This window comes from Dermochelys coriacea, chromosome 6, assembly GCF_009764565.3.
Source record: "Dermochelys coriacea isolate rDerCor1 chromosome 6, rDerCor1.pri.v4, whole genome shotgun sequence".
Classification (NCBI taxonomy): Eukaryota; Metazoa; Chordata; order Testudines; family Dermochelyidae; genus Dermochelys; species Dermochelys coriacea.
Window position 1 is genome coordinate 102,546,582 of NC_050073.1, and position 17,220 is coordinate 102,563,801.

The window sequence follows — 17,220 nt, forward strand, 5'->3', positions numbered from 1 at the left end:
TATGTCATAATTCATTTATTGACTGAGTGTCTGCAGGAGTGTAACTATTGACCATGTTGGATAAAGAAAACTGTGGGGGGGGGAGCACTCTTCACTAACCTCTCTTGTGGAGTTAGTTGAAATAAGCTGGTTTGTTCCCTGTAAACAGGTTTGTCAGCAGCAGATCTAATGGTGAGGTTACTAGGGTGAAGTATATCCATAACTCTTCATTAATAAAGCTAATATATATGTTGAATATAAACAGTTCAAGTCTTGTCTCTGGTTGATAGCATTTTACAAAGAATAAATCCCAGGAGATGATGTGGCAGCACAGATCAATATAGCATTTTCTGACGTCAGATATATAGTGGTGGGGAAGAAGCAGTAGTTCCTGGTGTCTGTGGACATCTCTCGCTAGCCAGGCTAGGTCAAGGAACATTTGAATTTGTACAAACCACACAAGTCAGATTTCTCCACCGTTATAAATGGAGGACAAACTTTAACCTGAACCTGATGCTATTGTATCTCATTAAGAAAAATCTGAAGTGTGAAGAGAAACATTTCAAGAGGACCAAGTGCAAATTATGGGTAAATTTTGTTTTATAAATTTAGATGAAGTGTCTCAAAGTTGTGTCTGGATTATGTATATATAAAAGGCATTTTTATCTTACAGTAATAGCTAGAAATATTGGAAAGCAATTCAGAGTTAAAATAAATCTTTGCGTTTTGGATACTAGAAGGTTCAGATGTGATAGGTGTGGGTAATAGTATTTTAGAAATAAATTTTAAAGGTACCTTTCTCTTGAAGTGGTGATTTCATATTTGTTCTGCTGCTGGTGTGTCTACATCTGCTATGAGTATTGAAGTGTAGTTCTACCATCTTATGAAACTTTGCACATTTAGGAGGCTCTTGAAGAGTAGAACAATATATTTTTTTTTTTACTTTGGGGGTGGGGAATGAAAGCATTTTATTCTTTTTAAACATTTTATTTTTCATTCAGGTGACGCATTTCCTAGCTGCGGACTTATTAGATAGGGGGCACATCTCATTTGCCAGGAAGTGGTGCTGGCAGCTGGTGGGAATATGATACCTGTTGTCATGTCTTCCAGGAGAGTGTTGCAGACTCTGGCATGGCAGGGGGCTGCTTGGGAGAAAAGCAGTGGCTTTTCAGACCAGGGAGCTGCAGGGAGGAGGTGCAGTGCTTGGGACTGCTGCTAAAGTTGCAAGGCCCTCTATTTCTCAGATAGAGGGAGCTGAAGAGGTTTCCAAAAGTGGATAGCAGCCAGGAGGGGAAGCTGATGAGTAGGGAACAGAAGTTCAGCAAGACCAAGAAAGGAAAATACAAGGAAAAGGGGGGCACTGGGGAGCCAGAGAGGAAGCTGCAAAGGGGTGGGGCAGAAGGGAGCAGAAATAGGCCAATTCAAGCAATTGTTTCAAGCCTTGCTTCCCCCACCCTCTCACTGCTCTAAGGTGCCACAAGTACTCCTTTTCTTTTTGCGAATACAGACTAACACGGCTGCTACTCTGAAACCTGCTCCTTCTTTGTAATCTCCACTGTGTGTTTGCCTTTCTCTGGTCTTGCTGAGTTCCCACTTACAAGCTTTTCCACTCAGTGGCATATTGTCCTAGCTTTAGTGCATATTAGGGACCTCTTCAGTCCTTTTCTCCATCTCCTCCCATAGAAATACGGGATGAGCAGTAGCTCTGGCATCCCTTTTAATTCAGCAGCGCCTAGTTTGAACGGCAATCAGTATCCATTTGCAGAGGCCCACCAGATGAGTCCTGGAGAAGGGCAATAGGTGGCAGTTTCTCCCCATTTGCTGATCATCTTCAAAAGTGTCACTTTCCACTTCCTGGCAAACAGTATATGGCTTCTACATCACGGGAATAGTCAGGAACTGTGATTACTTAGAAGAAATAAAAATCATTATTCTGCTATCCAGAAACCTCCCAGATTGATCTTTGTTAGGATTAGAAGACTCAAGGCTAACTGTACTTTTAAAAAAGTAAGCTCTGTGTATGGTTATATGGTTTTCTTTTTCTTAGGGAAGAGACAAAGCTCAAGTTCTATGTAAAACAAATTAAGAAGGCCTTTCACATGAAAGATGTATATGCATTCCTTGACACATCATGCCCAAACAATCTAGATAGAAAGAATTGATTCAGTGAAAATTTGGTTCCTATCCCTGTGTTGGCAAACTCAAAGGGGCTTATTGTCTAATGAAGATCTCAGGTCATTCTGGAGGATGACATATTTATTTGACTGTGATGAAGCCATTAAGTTATTAGTTTCAAAGTGTTCTCTTCCCAAGCTGGAATTTGAAGGTCAAGAGGCAGAAATAAGATTTATATTCAGCACCTTGAAACAGGAGGTTATTTATTGTGCTGTTGCGGTTTCTGGATTATTTTAAATGCTGTCCTGGGATACAGTAAATCCACTGTTGCATTTGTGTTACATACAGATTTGTGGGAGAACATTCTATGACTACTTGAACGGTTCTGATAGGTGTTTGATCTTTTTGTGGCATCATGCCAATCACAAACTTAACTACTGCAAACATGGTTAAAGAGAAAGTTGAGGGTTCTTTTTCAAATATATATAGCTTCAGGACTCCAGTTTTTAAAGACATGGACTACATGAAACATTTGTAAATTTAACAGGCTTGATAAAGCTTATTGTATCACAGCTAAATATATTTTTCATATTGTCAGATCATAATTAATTATCAAATGGAATAGATTCTGTAATTCTCCAGTATGTATTAAATTATGCAAAGCCTTTTAATACAAAATTTTTTGTTCTGAAAGTTCCTTTTTCGCTTTTTTATCAGATTTTTCTTATCAGCTGAGAAGTTTTTTTTCTGATCCCTGAAGAAGTATGCATTGCTTTTCACCTAGGATTCATGCCAACAGGATTACCTTGCAAATTTCTTACAAAGTATTTTTATAGTAACAATTTGGCAATTTAAACAACCCATGGTTGCTGTGTGGAAGTCTGTCATGAGCAAAAGAGAGCATAAAAAACTGGCATATGGAGTAGAATAAGGATGTGAAAGAAAATCTGCTCAGTTTATAACCCTGGCATTTACTTCTTTATAGTAAAAATGCCATATATAAAGAAGACATCTGGAAAAAGAGGTCCTGTGAAGAGGAAGCTTGCGGAAGAGTTTGCTTCCGGAGAGGTGTTAACAGACACATCAAAAAAAGAGTGGAAATTAGGCATGCCTATAGGGCAAGGTGGCTTTGGATGCCTATATCTTGGTAAGTTTGTGTGACCCAAACTACAACTTTTTTAAAATGAGTCTTGAAGTGTCTGTCCTCCCCTGCCCCCCAATAAATAAATTGGGGGTCCTATTGTCTTCAAATTAACAGTTAGGTTAGAGCTGCTGTTTAGTGTTTTTCTTTCTTGAACAATTGAGAAGTGTAGATAGAAAATAGTTATTTAAAGGCATTTAAGATACAGTCTTAATATATGCTGTATTTGGAAGCCCCCTTGATTCTTACTCTAACCTCAACTACTTCCTATGACCAATCATATTTTTTCTTAGCTGAAGTGACATTCTTTATTCCCATATAAATCATCCATCATCTTTATAATAGCCCTCAAATGTTTGTAGACAAATATCATAATTCCCCCTTTCTCATATTTAATTAGTTTATCATCTTAAAGGTCATTCATGCACTTTTAATTTAAATTTAGTACTTTTGAGAGATGCCAGATTGTTGGTGCGGCCGCCAGCACTTCAGGCATCATCCCCACACTGCCTTGCCATGGTATTTCAACTCTGACTTTGGAGGACCTACCTGTAGAGGTGAGAGGATAGCTCAGTCTCCATGCTAATTTGATCTTTGGTCTCTGTTCTAATGGTATTATTTGTCATGAGGATACTTGGTACCTAAATTCTAAACTGAGACTATTGACTCATTTGATATAGGATGCTGATCAGATGACAGCTCTCCATTTCCTCTCTACCGGGTTGCATTTGAACTGACATGGTCAAGTGCTTGATATTACATTATCTATCAAGTCCAAGAATTTCATTGTCAGGGTATCATTAAATTTCATTTTGTAGTACTATCTGATGAGTGTGAGAAAACGTGTGAAAATAGTGCATTTTTTCTTTAATATGGCACCTAATCCTTAAAGTATCTGTGATCTGAATAAATGGGAAGTGTGAAGGTGGTCCTATCATAGCTATCATTCTACACACCAATGTTGAGGGGATGGAACTTTAGATGAACACTCTAGCTAAGAGCCCTTTTGACTAAGTGGTGCCTTCATCCAAACTGTGACAAGATGTTCTCCCTCTCCTCCCAATTTATGTGGCATGATTGCATTGAATTCTGTGGCATGCAGTCACTTATTGATTACAAAATCATTTGGTAAGTCTTAGTGCTTCTAAAATGAGCTAGCAACAGTAGGAGGGGATTAAGCATTGTATTGAAAGAAGGTAGTTACCAAGTGGGGTTTCTAGCCTTGCCATGATATTATCCACTATTTCATGTTTTTGCCCATTCAACTTGTAACCGCACCAGAGATGGAACTCTGCACATGTTAGGCACCTGTGCATATTAGTACTTACTTTTCAGGAAAGACTTACCTTGTTCCTGCTCAGAGAGCGCTTAAGCGCCTTCTCCCACTGGTACAGATGTGTGCCCTGGCTCCCTGAGTAGCTGGTATTTTAAAACTGCTTGCCAAGGAATCCCCCATTAACATATCTCCTGTGGAGTTTCTAAAATGGCAGTCAGACAAGCTGAGAGCTTAAAGATAGAAAAATATTTTTTGGATATATATGGTATCTTCGTAAAAAGGTAAATGATGGCCTCCTGTGTGTAAGCCATGTTGTAAATTAGGCCTTATCTTTAAGTCACTTGAGAAGGTATTATTGAATGGCAAAAGGGTGGGGGACTCCTTTTATCATTTAGTAAATGTCCCCATTCGGAGAAATCAAGACTGGAAATTTAACTTGTTTTTCTGCATAATTCTGCCACCAAGCTACTGAACGTTATATTCATGTTAATATTTAATTACTTTATAGAGTAGCTAACCAAATGACATAACAAGTAGTAGCTGTATGTGTTTAAAATAGTTACCTCTCATTCTACTGATAAATACTTCATATTTTAACAGCTGATGTTAATTCTTCAAAATCGGTTGGCAGCGATGCACCCTATGTCATAAAAGTGGTAAGAGAAATTTTGAATCTATTTATTTCAAGGCTTCTCTCGTATAGCATGTATAACATTCCCCTCAGCTAGAATTAATAGTCATATAGTGCGAGCTTCATTAATGCACATTAAATAATAATTGTGGTAATACCTAAAAGCCCCAGTGTGGCTCAAGACCCCATTTTGCTAGGTACTGTACAAACATGTAAGACACGATCCTTGTCCCAAACAGTTTACATGCCAAACACACAAAGTGATATATGAAGAGAGGAAAAGAGAAACAATCACATTTGTGCTGTAGGGAGACTAGAGAAGGATAGGTTTCTGTAACAAGACAAGAGATGTTAGAATCTGAGCTAGAGTTTTGGCTGTCTGGACAGAAAAGTTGGAATTGAAAATATTGGATAGGAAGGAGTGATAAGATCTGAACACAGCCTGGGTGTATGGGGCAGTTGATAAGAAGGAATTGAAAATGACATGGAGGTTATAGTTCTGAGTGACACTCAGAATGATGGTGTTATTAAAAGTGACAGAAAGGAGGGAGAAATGAGTATTGCAGAGGGAAGATCAGAAATTTAGTTTTGGCCATGTTAAATTTAAGTTAATGGCAAGACATCAAGAGAGGCTGAGACATGAGCCTAGATGAAAGGCGACAGATCAGAAGTGGAAAGGCAGATCTGAGAGTCCCCAGCATAAAGTCTGTAGTTGATGCAGTGACCCAGATCATGCAGCACGGTTGTTACTTTACACCACTCAGGCAGCACAAACTGGATTTAATGTCTGTAAATGGCTATTGGAGAGCTTCTGGTGTAAGACTGATATAGGCAGTTCCTGTGCCAGTTAGCCTCTTCCTCCTCCTGGTGGCAGGAGTAGACTGGGTGAAGGCCAGGGAAATGGCAGAGCACAGCTTTTCTACACCAATTATCCACTAGTGTAAAGTCCTTTAGGAATTTTACGGTGGGTGTAAATTAGAGTAGCCCCATGACTGCACCGACTAATGTTAGGGCAAAACTTGTGCTGAATCAGAGCTTTAACTGATTCCCTTATGGGTTCCAACCCTGTTCCACGATGAAACTCAGACATAGGAGAACTGAGCCTAGTAGGAGCATGTAACAACAAAACACCTTAGTTTAAATACTGAAGTTTAAGTGTACATCTAAGCTTTGTTGAATCAGAAAATTGTTGCCACTTAGTTTTTTACCTAGTGATGGGAAGGTAAAAGGAAAAATATACATTTAATTACATTTGTTTTAATTGCTTGCACTAGAGAAAGTAGGCTATATATTAGTTAATGATAATAAATTCATGCAACTATTGGCCAGACTTTGTAATATGTATTGAATTTTAAATTTTTTCCAGTTTAACATGTTCTTTTCCCAACCTTGTTGATATGTAGGTTACATTTGATTACTTTGAATGTGGCCCCTAATTTGGGTTCTGACTTTGAAAAGTAGCTCCAGGAACTACTTGAGAAATTTGGAACATAGTAATGGACATACTAGATCAGACCAGTGGCCCATTTGGTAAAATATCTTGTCCATGGCAATGACCAGGACCAGATGCTTCAGAGAGAGGTGCATGACCTTTTAGTGGAAAATTGTGCAATAACTTGTTAGTATGGACTTCTGTTCCTGAGTCTAACTCTGAAGCATTAAGGTTTATATCATGCTTTTTCCTCTGTCTGCTCATTTGTTCAGCAGCAGTGAAATCTACTGCACTAATAGTTGGCCCTCTGTGAAAAATATAAACGTTGGAGTAGATTTTTATTCCAGTTTAAAGATCCAATTAATTTAGAATAAAACAGTCTGCTCTGCTCAGTATATCACTTTGGAAACTGACAGTGTCACATCATATGAACTATAAAATATATTTATTTTTTGACAATTGGCGGTGAGCCTGTTGTTGGAAATGATCATTTGCTGCAAAATGACATTTTACATGATAAGAAATAGAAGGCATTGTAACAGATTTTTGTCGTTCTGTAATAATGGAATTGCCTTTTTACTGCATTTTATAGTACCTCTATTGCTAAGCTCCCTGAAAGTTAATTCATCTCCTTTTATTCCTGTCTATGTATTCAGGATGTCTTTGCACCAGTATGAAGTGCTCTGCATGCCAGTTTTTGTACTGCTGTTTTCTTCTCTACTTGTTAAGCAGTTAGTGCTCTTCTTTCTGCTCTCCCAGTCCATGCATTTTGACTTCCTCTTCAACAGATGTTTGTTATACCTAAGTGAATGACCCATGACTTGTTGCTTCCCCTCTCAACTGGGATGCAATTGCTAATAAGGGTCTGTTTTTGATGCCCTGAGAGCCAAGTTAATTCACAGCAGAGATAAAGAGGTTAATAGCTGAAGGATTATTAATGTTCAATAGTTAAACAAAATGTTTGTTCACCCAGCAATGTTCTTCAAATTGTTAGACTATTAAAGCAGGATAGAAATTGGCTTAGTCTTCTGGCATAGAGTTCTTATGGTTTTGGTATCTAATCAGTATAAAATGAATAATTGTAAAGTTTTTCATAATTTTTTCCAAATGAAGAAATGCTTCTTAATGTATGAACTTTCAGATGTCTCTGGGCAAATGTGGGTGCAAAGTTTATTTAATGACATTTCTTATCTTTTCTAGATGGGACAATTTTAACAATATTTTAAGAATTAATGAAAGAAAAGAGTGGCAGATATGTCTTGAGTTTTGACATATACAGTGTAACGGAAGAGAGTGGTATTTCCTCTAGTCACATTTTAGTTTCAATTTCTTAAAGCTTGGGCATGAACTTCTAGAGTACATCAGGTTTGAAATCTAAGTATTTTATAAGGTGCCAATCACTGTGGTATTGAACATTGTTATTATAATACAACATCATGTGCTTTCATCTGTGTTTAGAACACTGGTCGTCAACCAGTAGATCGCGATCAAGTAGTGGAGCCTCTGACAGTCGATCGCGATCTGCGGCCGCTAAAAGTTTGGCGGCACAGCGGGGCTAAATCAGACTCCCTGCCCATCCCTACTCCACGCCACTCCCAGAAGCGGCCAGCATGACCCTGCGGTCCCGGGGGTGGAGGGAGATGTGTGTCTCCGCGCACTGCTGCTGCCTGCAAGCACCACCGCTGCAGCTCCCATTGGCCGGGAATGGGGAACTGTGGCCAATGGGAGCAGTGGGGACAGTGCTTGCAGGCAGGAGCAGTGTGCAGAGCCACGTCCCTGCCCCTTCCCGGGGCCATAGGGGCATGCTGGCTGCTTTCGGGAGTGGCGTGGGGCCAGGGCAGGCAGGGAGCCTGCCTTAGCCCCACTGTGCCGCCCGAGGTAAGTGCTGCCCGATGGGAGCCTGCACTCCAGCCCTGAGTCGCCTCCCGGAGCCAGCACCCCATACCCCCTTCTGCACCCTAACCCTGTCCCATGCCCCAGCCCTGAGCCCCATCCTGGAGTTAGCACCCTGTACTCCCTCCTGCACCCCAACACTCTGCCCCAGCCCAGAGCCCACTCCTGCACCCAAACTCCCTCTGAGCCCACATCGCATACCCCCTTCTGCACCCCAACACACTGCCCCAGCCTGGAGCCCCCCTCCTGCACCCAAACTCCCTCCCAGAGTTTGCACCCCTCATCCCCTTCTGCACCCCTGCCCCAGGCTCAGCCCAGAACCCTCTCCCACACTCCAAACCTCTCGGCCACAGCCCGATGAAAGTGAGTGAAGGTGGGGGAGAGCGGGCGACAGAGGGAGTAGGGGGATGGAGTGAATGGGGCAGGGCTTCAGGGAAGGGGCAGGGTAGATCCTGGGTTGCACTTAAATTAAAAAAGTGATCTTGTGCTTAAAAAGATTGGAGACTACTGGTTTAGAATTAACTTTATTATGGAGGCAGCTCCATAGTTAAGGCTGAGTTCTTCTTTACACTTAAAGCATGAATCAACCTCTGTTAGGAAAAAACACAGTGTATGCTTATCTGATTCATGGCACTTACTCTGTACAGAATATATTTTCTGAGAACTTGTAGGTAAATCTGTTAGTTTGGGTTAAAATGAACTTTAAAATGTGTGCTTTTAAAGAATTTAGCATCAGTCAGCCTTTTTTGTTCCAAATGATCTTAGTAACAGAATAAAACTCTCTTCAAGCTTCCTATATAGTTGCAGTTGATTGAAATCTTGTACATAGGCTATATTTGAAGAAATTGTTATAATTAAGCTTAATTATTGTATTTAATAGTTATGATTGTATAAGCAAATATGTGGTCAGGTCAGCAGCTCAGGTGACTGGGGCTGCTGCGATATCCTAGATAACTCACTCTTTTTCTACAGCAAATTTGCATGTCACTATTCTGTTGGTTATAATGAGTGTGATGTAAAGAAGACTGGATGAGTGCCAGAGTTCTCAGTAGTAGATTACTTGGCCCAGCTGTCATTGCTCTTTAAAAGTTCCGCAGTCGCCTGCTAGCCTGGGTATCCGTACTTGAAAGGCTACCCATAGCACTGCTGCTTTGGCTCTACTGTAAACCAAGGCAGTACTACTGGGGGAACTGAGTTAAAGACCATTTGAGAAATTGTGAAAGTGCAGGAGTATTAGGACTTGGGAACAGGACTATTCTTGTCCCATTCTTCACATAATGCCGATCTTTTTAACAGAGCTCTAAATCAATAAATAGTTGCAAATTAAGGGTCGGATGAAATTCATCCTAGGGTACTTAAAGAGCTAGCAGAAGCAATCTCAAAATTGTTAGCAATTATCTTGAAGCACTCATGGAAAATGGGTGAGATCCTGGAGGACTGGAGAAGGGCAAACATAGTATCTATCTTTAAAAAGGGGAAACAAAGAGGACCTGGGAAATTGTAGACCAATCAGCATAACTTCAGTACCTGAATAGATATGGAATAAATTATTAATCAATTCGTAAGCATCTAAAGGCGTATCTAGTGGGGACCCATAAGGGCCCATCTTGGGTTGAGTACTAGTCAGTATTTTTATTAATGACTTGGATAATGGAGTGGAGAGCATGCTTAAAAATCTGTGGATGACACCAAACTGGGAGGGGCTGCAAGCACTTTGGAGGACAGGATTAGAATTTAAAATGACATTGACGAATTGGAGAATTGATCTGAATTCAACAAGGTGAAGTTCAATAAAGATAAGGGCAAAATACTACAATTAGGAAGGAAAAGTCAAATGCACAACTACAAGATGGGGAATAACTTGCTGGATAGTAGTACTGCTGAGAAGGATCTGGTGGTTATAGTAGATCACAAATGGAATGAGTTGTTAATGTGAAAAAGCCTAATATAATCTGGAGTGTATTAACAAGAGTGTTGTGTGTAAGAGTGGGAGGTAATTATCATGCAGTACTTGGCACTGGGTGAGGCCTCAGTTGGAGTATTGTCTCCGATTCTGGGTGCCAGACTTTCAGAAAGATATAGGCAGTTGGAGAGAGTTTGGAGGAGAGCAACAAAAATAATAAAAGGTTTAGAAAACCTGACCTATGAGGAAAGGTTATTTAAAAAAAAAATCTAAGCATATTTAGTCTTGAGAAAAGATGATTGGGGTTGGGGACCAGTAACGGTCTTCAAATATAGTAAGGGCTATTATAAAGAGGACTCTAATCAATTGCTCTCCATGTCTGCTGAAGAAAGGACAAGAAGTAATGAGCTTAATTTGAAGTAAGTTAGATTTGGGTTAGATATTAAGAAAATTTTTCTAACTATAAGGTTAGTTAAGATCTGGAATAGGCTACTAAGGGATGCTGGGGAATCCCCAATATTGGAGGTTTTAAGAACAGGTTGAACAAATACCCATCCCAGATGGTCTAGGTCTGCTTGGTCCTGCCTCAGTGCAGGGGGCTAGACTAGATGCCTTTTTGAAGTATCATAATTTAAGGGTAAAACACATTACATATAGGTATACCTGAGCTACATGTGTTTGAGCTAGCTTGTTAAAAATTGCAGTGTAGTTGCAGCAGCATGGGCTAGCCATCCGAGTTTATTCCCAGGATCCTGGATGGGATTGTTCTTGAGTGGCTAGCTTGTGCCGCTGCCTATGCCACCACGGCTATACTGCTGTTTTTGTGAGCTAGTTTGGGTAGGCTTACATGTGTTGCTGTCACACCTCCTGAGGGCAGGGTGGACATACCCTAAATATCTTATTCAATAGGAAGAGCTAATACTAACAGGCATTATCTTGTAAGAACATTCAGTTATAATAACCCAGGGCTTCAAGACTTCTAAGGGGGATATGCTCTAAGCAAGAATATTTAGAGATCAGTTTTGTATACTTTTCAGTCCAACCATTTCAAGAGTTGAGATTTTTACTAAGAGGACAATCTGTTGTAACGTTGGGGTTCATCATACAATACCCTTAATTCAGAGAACCTAAAGATGATGACAGAAGTGTATTTAATAATGCCTGCTAAAGCACTGCTGTAAACAGTTCATCATATTTTCCGTTAACTTATTCTTTAATCAGTATTGGCTGTGGTGGAGGGATACTTTCCTGATACTCCTAACACTAAGTACTTTCTAAACAGTCTCTGGACTTAAAGCCATTTTTAGTACAGAGGGAATGAATTCTTATTGAAGTATTAAACTATCCAGAGTTGGGTGGTAAAGAGTGATATGCTTGTATGTGCGTGTATATCGGCTTATATGGATTTTAAGAGCTATAGTTCTTGATAGCTAAAAAACAAAAGCTAAAGCTAACTAATTTTAAATTACTGTTTTAAAGGAACCCAGCCAGAATGGACCTCTTTTTACTGAATTAAAGTTCTACATGCGAGCTGCTAAACCAGAGCAAAGTAAGCAGTCTATCATAATGAACTAAAAGACTGTTTCCCTATAAATAATAATTTGTTGAGTTTTTAATAAAATAAAGGCTAAGTGGTAGCCTTTAACGTTAAATGTGTTGGCTGGCTCATCAAGTCTGTTTAGATGAATTTTTTTAAAAATGACCTTCTTATGTTCATTTACATTTCTTAATTGTATTCCTTAATCATAAGTTTCTTTTTACAATGACATAATTTTTTTTTCTAAATAGATAGTTACTGAAGCTAATTCTTTATAAATAAGAGTCACTGAAGTAGAACTATTACTCTTGTCCTTTCTCACACCTAAGGTCATAAACCTTTGAGGGGTCAGTCTGTAATGTCACCGGAACGAATAGGATTTTCTTAGTGTTTAAAGCCAAACAAGATTTTAATGAGATTAGAAGAAAAAGTTAGTAATTTAAAATAAAATTAAATATAGTTGAGGCATTATTTGGAAAAAACTGAATCTGCTGTGTTAAAATGTAGTCTTGCAGTTACATTTTTGGTATGTAGTTTTCCATCAGTAGTATTAGTTGTATTAGTATCAGAATTCATTATAGCTGGATCTCCTTTGTCAAATACCTGTTCATGTTAGGATACATTTCATTACCAGATTTAGCCATAGATAGAAGAGCCTACTTGTTGTCTGGTATACTTGGTTCATGGTTTCTCGCTATCAGATAATGATCAGATCTTTCATGCATAAATTTTAAATGATTTACAAGTAATCTTTTCCACAAGACTCCTGCAGTACAAACTCATAATCTTGTTTTTATTTATATTTTTAGTTCAGAAATGGACTAGTTCCCATAAACTGAAGTACCTAGGTGTACCGAAGTACTGGGGCTCTGGCTTGCATCAAAAAAATGGAAACAGGTAAAATGCATCTTGTTTAAGACGTATTAATATTTTCCCACCCACAACCACTACTTCTTTTATATCCATCTCAGAGTCCAGCTCTTAATTCATAAATCCTTGACCATTATGAGCTAAATTCTAGAATTTTTCTTTTAATTCTCCTGAACATATGTGCAGAATTAGTCTTTTAATTCACATGTATAAAGAAGGAAATGTACTGTTTTACTATACTTTGCCTTCTTATCTTCAGTTTGTTTACTCTTGGGAGAGATTCTTTTTATTTAATCTGATAGCTGGTATAGACAGTACAATCCTTATTTTATTTCAAAAGTTCAAGGCTAGGTTTTTATACAGTTTTGTGTTAGATTGAGAAATCCATTAGCTCAGAGATGTGCTGACTTTATATGCATTTATGGCTGGTCTGTAATAGCACAGAATCAGTTCTGAATGCCTTCCCTTCCCCCACATCAGAGCTTTGGGGGTGTTCTGGATGTGGGAAGGAGCAATAGCTTGGGTGATTGTGTCCTGGCTATTTCCAGCTGCAGCAATACCCATAGGGTATTTAATATAGCTGCCCGAAAGTATACCCTTTCCCAAAAGAGGAGTCACAGGTGTCAAATCAAGTACATGGAAATAATGATATGGAATATACTAAGCAACTGCAGTATCTCTCTGACTGTCCTTCCTAGCATCCCAGTATTAGAATTGGAAGAAAAGATGGGAGAGCTCAACCAGGAAACAATCTTAAAGGGGTTATGTGGCCATTGCAGTTCTGTGTGGCTAACAGAACAGAGCCCCTCAAATAAGGAGAAAAAAGGAGGCCCATCAAGCAGAAGACTATCTTTCCACTTCTGTATCCATGCCAATTGTGATGAATGGACAAGAAAGGGACAGCTTATACATTGATCTACCCCCTCACCCAAAAAATGGTGATCAGGGACAGAAACACTCCCCCTCCCCTGGCAAAAAAAAAAAAAAAATTCCATCTGTGATCTTCCCTTCAGTGAAAGCTTAGTCTTGGAAATTTTGGAATTACAAATGGGGACCTAGCTGAGAGCTAATGGAGGTGGGATGGGGATGGCTAACTCTTTGGCAAAACAGTAATGGTTACTCCAGCAGGCTACATGACATCAGCAGGGAAAGATGGTGGAGGAAGAGAGATCCATGCTAAGTGTGGAACTTGTAGTATCGGATATCTTGTAGACCTTGCAAAGTAGTGCTAACTTTCCCTGGCTAGATCAATGCATAGTGCATATGGCCTCAAATGTCTGAATAGGGCTTTAAATCATCCAGTAATCCAATGTAAAGAACTTTAATTCAGGTGATGTTGGGATGCAAAAGAAAATGCAATATGACAAAATGTAACTGTCTCAATCCAAATGAGCCTTTCAGAATTCATGTGCAGAGCATTTATGGGAATGAGCTTTTATACTAAAGTCAAACTGTGGTGACCTTAGAGATGAATATTAAAACATATTTGACAGGGGAGCTTCATTTCAATAAGTAGAATGCTTATTTAAATCTTAGTAATATTACTTTTAAAGCAGCCAACTTGTGAAAGTAACCACTTAAGTAAAATATAAATGACTTTTGAAAAAAAAAAAATTGGTCTTAACCAGCAGCTAATACTTGCTCTTTCCTGTTGTGAATGAAACACCACAGTACTTTCCAAGGTGGGCGCTTGTTATAGTGCATAACTAGCTGGATCTCGGGAACATACCTTTGGTGGAGGAAGTTTTGTTTAGGTGATATAAAGCAAACAATACAAATATTAGGATTGAAGTACAGTACAAAAAATTCTAGTGTTCATAAATATTTGTTTGCCTGCATAACTGATTTTTATTCTAAAAATAAACATGTTTGAATTCAGTAATTAGTGCAATAGGATAAAATACTGTACACATTTTAGTTCAGTAACTTTTTTCCCCCCTGATTTGAATTTCAGCTATAGGTTTATGGTAATGGACCGATTTGGGAGAGATCTTCAGAAAATTTATGAAGAGAATGAAAAGCAATTTGAACACAAAACTATCTTAAAATTAAGCTTGAGAATAGTAAGTAATAGTAATTCCTGAAATATTTTTAAAATGTAACCTTTTGCTAAAAGGCAGTTTATACTGAATAGTGGTCCTCTGCTGGCTGGAGTTGAGTACTACACTGATACTCCTATATATTGTGTTTTGTTAGCTTGATATTCTGGAATATATCCATGAGCATGAATATGTGCATGGAGACATCAAGGCCTCAAACCTTCTCCTGAGCTACAAGAATCTTAATCAGGTATTTGAGATCTATGCTTCATTTCTCCTATTTTAATCCTCTTTGACAACAAACTGAGGTGCTTTGAACCTGTGAACATTAGCAGAAGTCTTTTATTTTTAAGAATGAATACAGTGATATTTCTGCTTGACATTTATATTTAATATTCTACATTTTTGATGCAATTTCCTGGCAGTTTATCAAGTTGGCTTTCTGCCCTAAATAATATTCAGGAGGAGTGCTTGTGATTCAAAATGAATTTCAAATAGCTATTTGGGGGTGGAAGCTTAAAATTATATAGTACACCAGTAAATTATGTTTGCCTGTCTGCTTTGTCACTTTTTTTATTTCCTTTGTTCAAGGATCTATCAAATACAAGTGTTTTGTTACTTGGAAAATTTGGTCTCTTTACATGTTGATTGTTCAAATCAATTGAGTTACAGAAATATATTTAGTTTTCTAATTTTTTTTAAACCTTTTAGTGTTTGGAAAATGTGCATTTAATTTCCATAATTCTACAGATTCCCCTGTCCAAATAGTTTACCTTACAAAGTAGATTAGCTATTGCCAGTATATTTAGAAGTAGTCAGGGGATAATGAAGAGTACTACCTGGCATCTATTCTTTTGCAGTACTCCTTTTGTTGTAATAGGACAACAACACTAGCTTTACATGAAAACTCAAGAAACACAGTACGGTAAATTTATTCTAATCTCTGATATCAATACTGTGAGCCTCTTTTGCTGTTGTCTGATAGACCATTGTAATACAGTCTGCTCCTAGATAAGAACTGAACATTTTACTTGGCACTGCCACTAGATCAGCAGTAAATGATTTCTAAAACTGGTTGTCATTTTTCATAGTGCATTAAGTTACTGAAAACTTGTTGCAGTTTTCAAAATTTTATATATATGTCTCATGTTTAAGAATGAATAAATGAACTTTTTAATCCAAAGAGCTGACCTTTTAGAGTTTTTCTTCTGAAGAAGTTCTGAGTCATTCTTATTTATTTTTATATGAATTCTTCTGTATGAATAGTCCTTTGATCTTTGCATGGTATGTGGGATTTAATAGGTGTACTTGGTTGATTATGGCCTTGCATATCGATACTGTCCAGAAGGAGTGCACAAAAAATATAAAGAGGACCCCAAAAGATGTCACGATGGTACAATTGAATATACTAGTATTGATGCACATAAAGGTGTGGGTAAGTAGTCAAAACTTTAATTCACTTTGTTCCATACAAGCCTGTTTTTATTTTAATCACAAACATTTTAGAGCGGACATTTTAAAATAGATTCCTATTTACTGTGGAGTCCTAACACTATGTTTAGAAAACTAAATGTTCCAACTGTATAGCAAAAGTTCAGCTTTGTTTTTTCTGAAACTTGCTGGGCAACGGAATTAGAGAATTTACTAATTTTTTCAGCTGTTACTTTGCCGTAGTGTTGGAAATCATTTTGTATTTCTTTTCATATAGACATGATTAGATCTACTTTATCTAAGAAACCTACCAAATCTCTTAAGATTGATCATGTGTATCCGTTAGTATGAGACATATTTATTGAATTGGTACTAACTGTATAAGTAGACCGGTGTGTGGTGATGATTCTGGGGTGATTCTGGTTATTTGAGGAAGTTAATGGTCCTTAAATTCAATTTGAAGCATACTTCTCCCATATCTGGCCAAGGCTGAGCCTTAAATCCTGTTTGTTGTAAACTACCATCCTTTAAATCTAATCTGTGTCCACTGAAAATAATAAACAGTGAAAAATATTAAACATTATAATAACATGACTTTATAAAGAGCAAATCTTGCCAGACCAAGTTTGTTGCTTTCTAGCCCTGTATCCTGTCTTCTGACAGTGGCCAATGCCAGGTGCTTCAGAGGGTACGAACAGAACAGGTAATCATCAAGTGATCCATTCCCTGTTGCTCATTTCTAGTTTCTGGCAAACAGAGGGTAGGGACACTTCAGAGCTTGGTTTTGCAATAGAAATGCCGTAGAAGTGTTTGTATTTGAATGTTTAGGAAAATTTTTGATGTCTTGCACAAATTTTAATTTAAAAATTAAAATCCGCTTGGATGTAAACTCTCATCTGGGCTAAAAATTGACTAACAGACCTTTAAAGAAGAATTTCTTGTTGATGCATTTAATACAATTTTAATCAGTATC

The 17,220-nt window shown here is 38.2% G+C and overlaps 1 protein-coding gene across 4 annotated transcripts in view; it reads left to right on the forward strand.

The window, feature by feature from the left end:
• The first annotated feature begins 397 nt into the window (after positions 1-397).
• The window catches only part of VRK1 (VRK serine/threonine kinase 1), a 43,270-nt gene continuing 26,447 nt past the window's right edge, over positions 398-17,220 (forward strand). For 3 of the 4 annotated variants that reach the window (XM_043516351.1, XM_043516353.1, XM_043516354.1), the window contains exons 1-7: positions 3,080-3,241; positions 5,112-5,167; positions 11,850-11,919; positions 12,717-12,804; positions 14,732-14,840; positions 14,974-15,066; positions 16,119-16,251. In XM_043516351.1, coding sequence (XP_043372286.1) covers positions 3,085-3,241; positions 5,112-5,167; positions 11,850-11,919; positions 12,717-12,804; positions 14,732-14,840; positions 14,974-15,066; positions 16,119-16,251 — 706 coding nt within the window. In that variant the 5' untranslated portion in view covers positions 3,080-3,084. Of the gene's footprint in view, positions 568-3,079; positions 3,242-5,111; positions 5,168-11,849; positions 11,920-12,716; positions 12,805-14,731; positions 14,841-14,973; positions 15,067-16,118; positions 16,252-17,220 lie in introns of those variants that run through there. The other variant, XM_043516352.1, reaches the window with a different exon arrangement.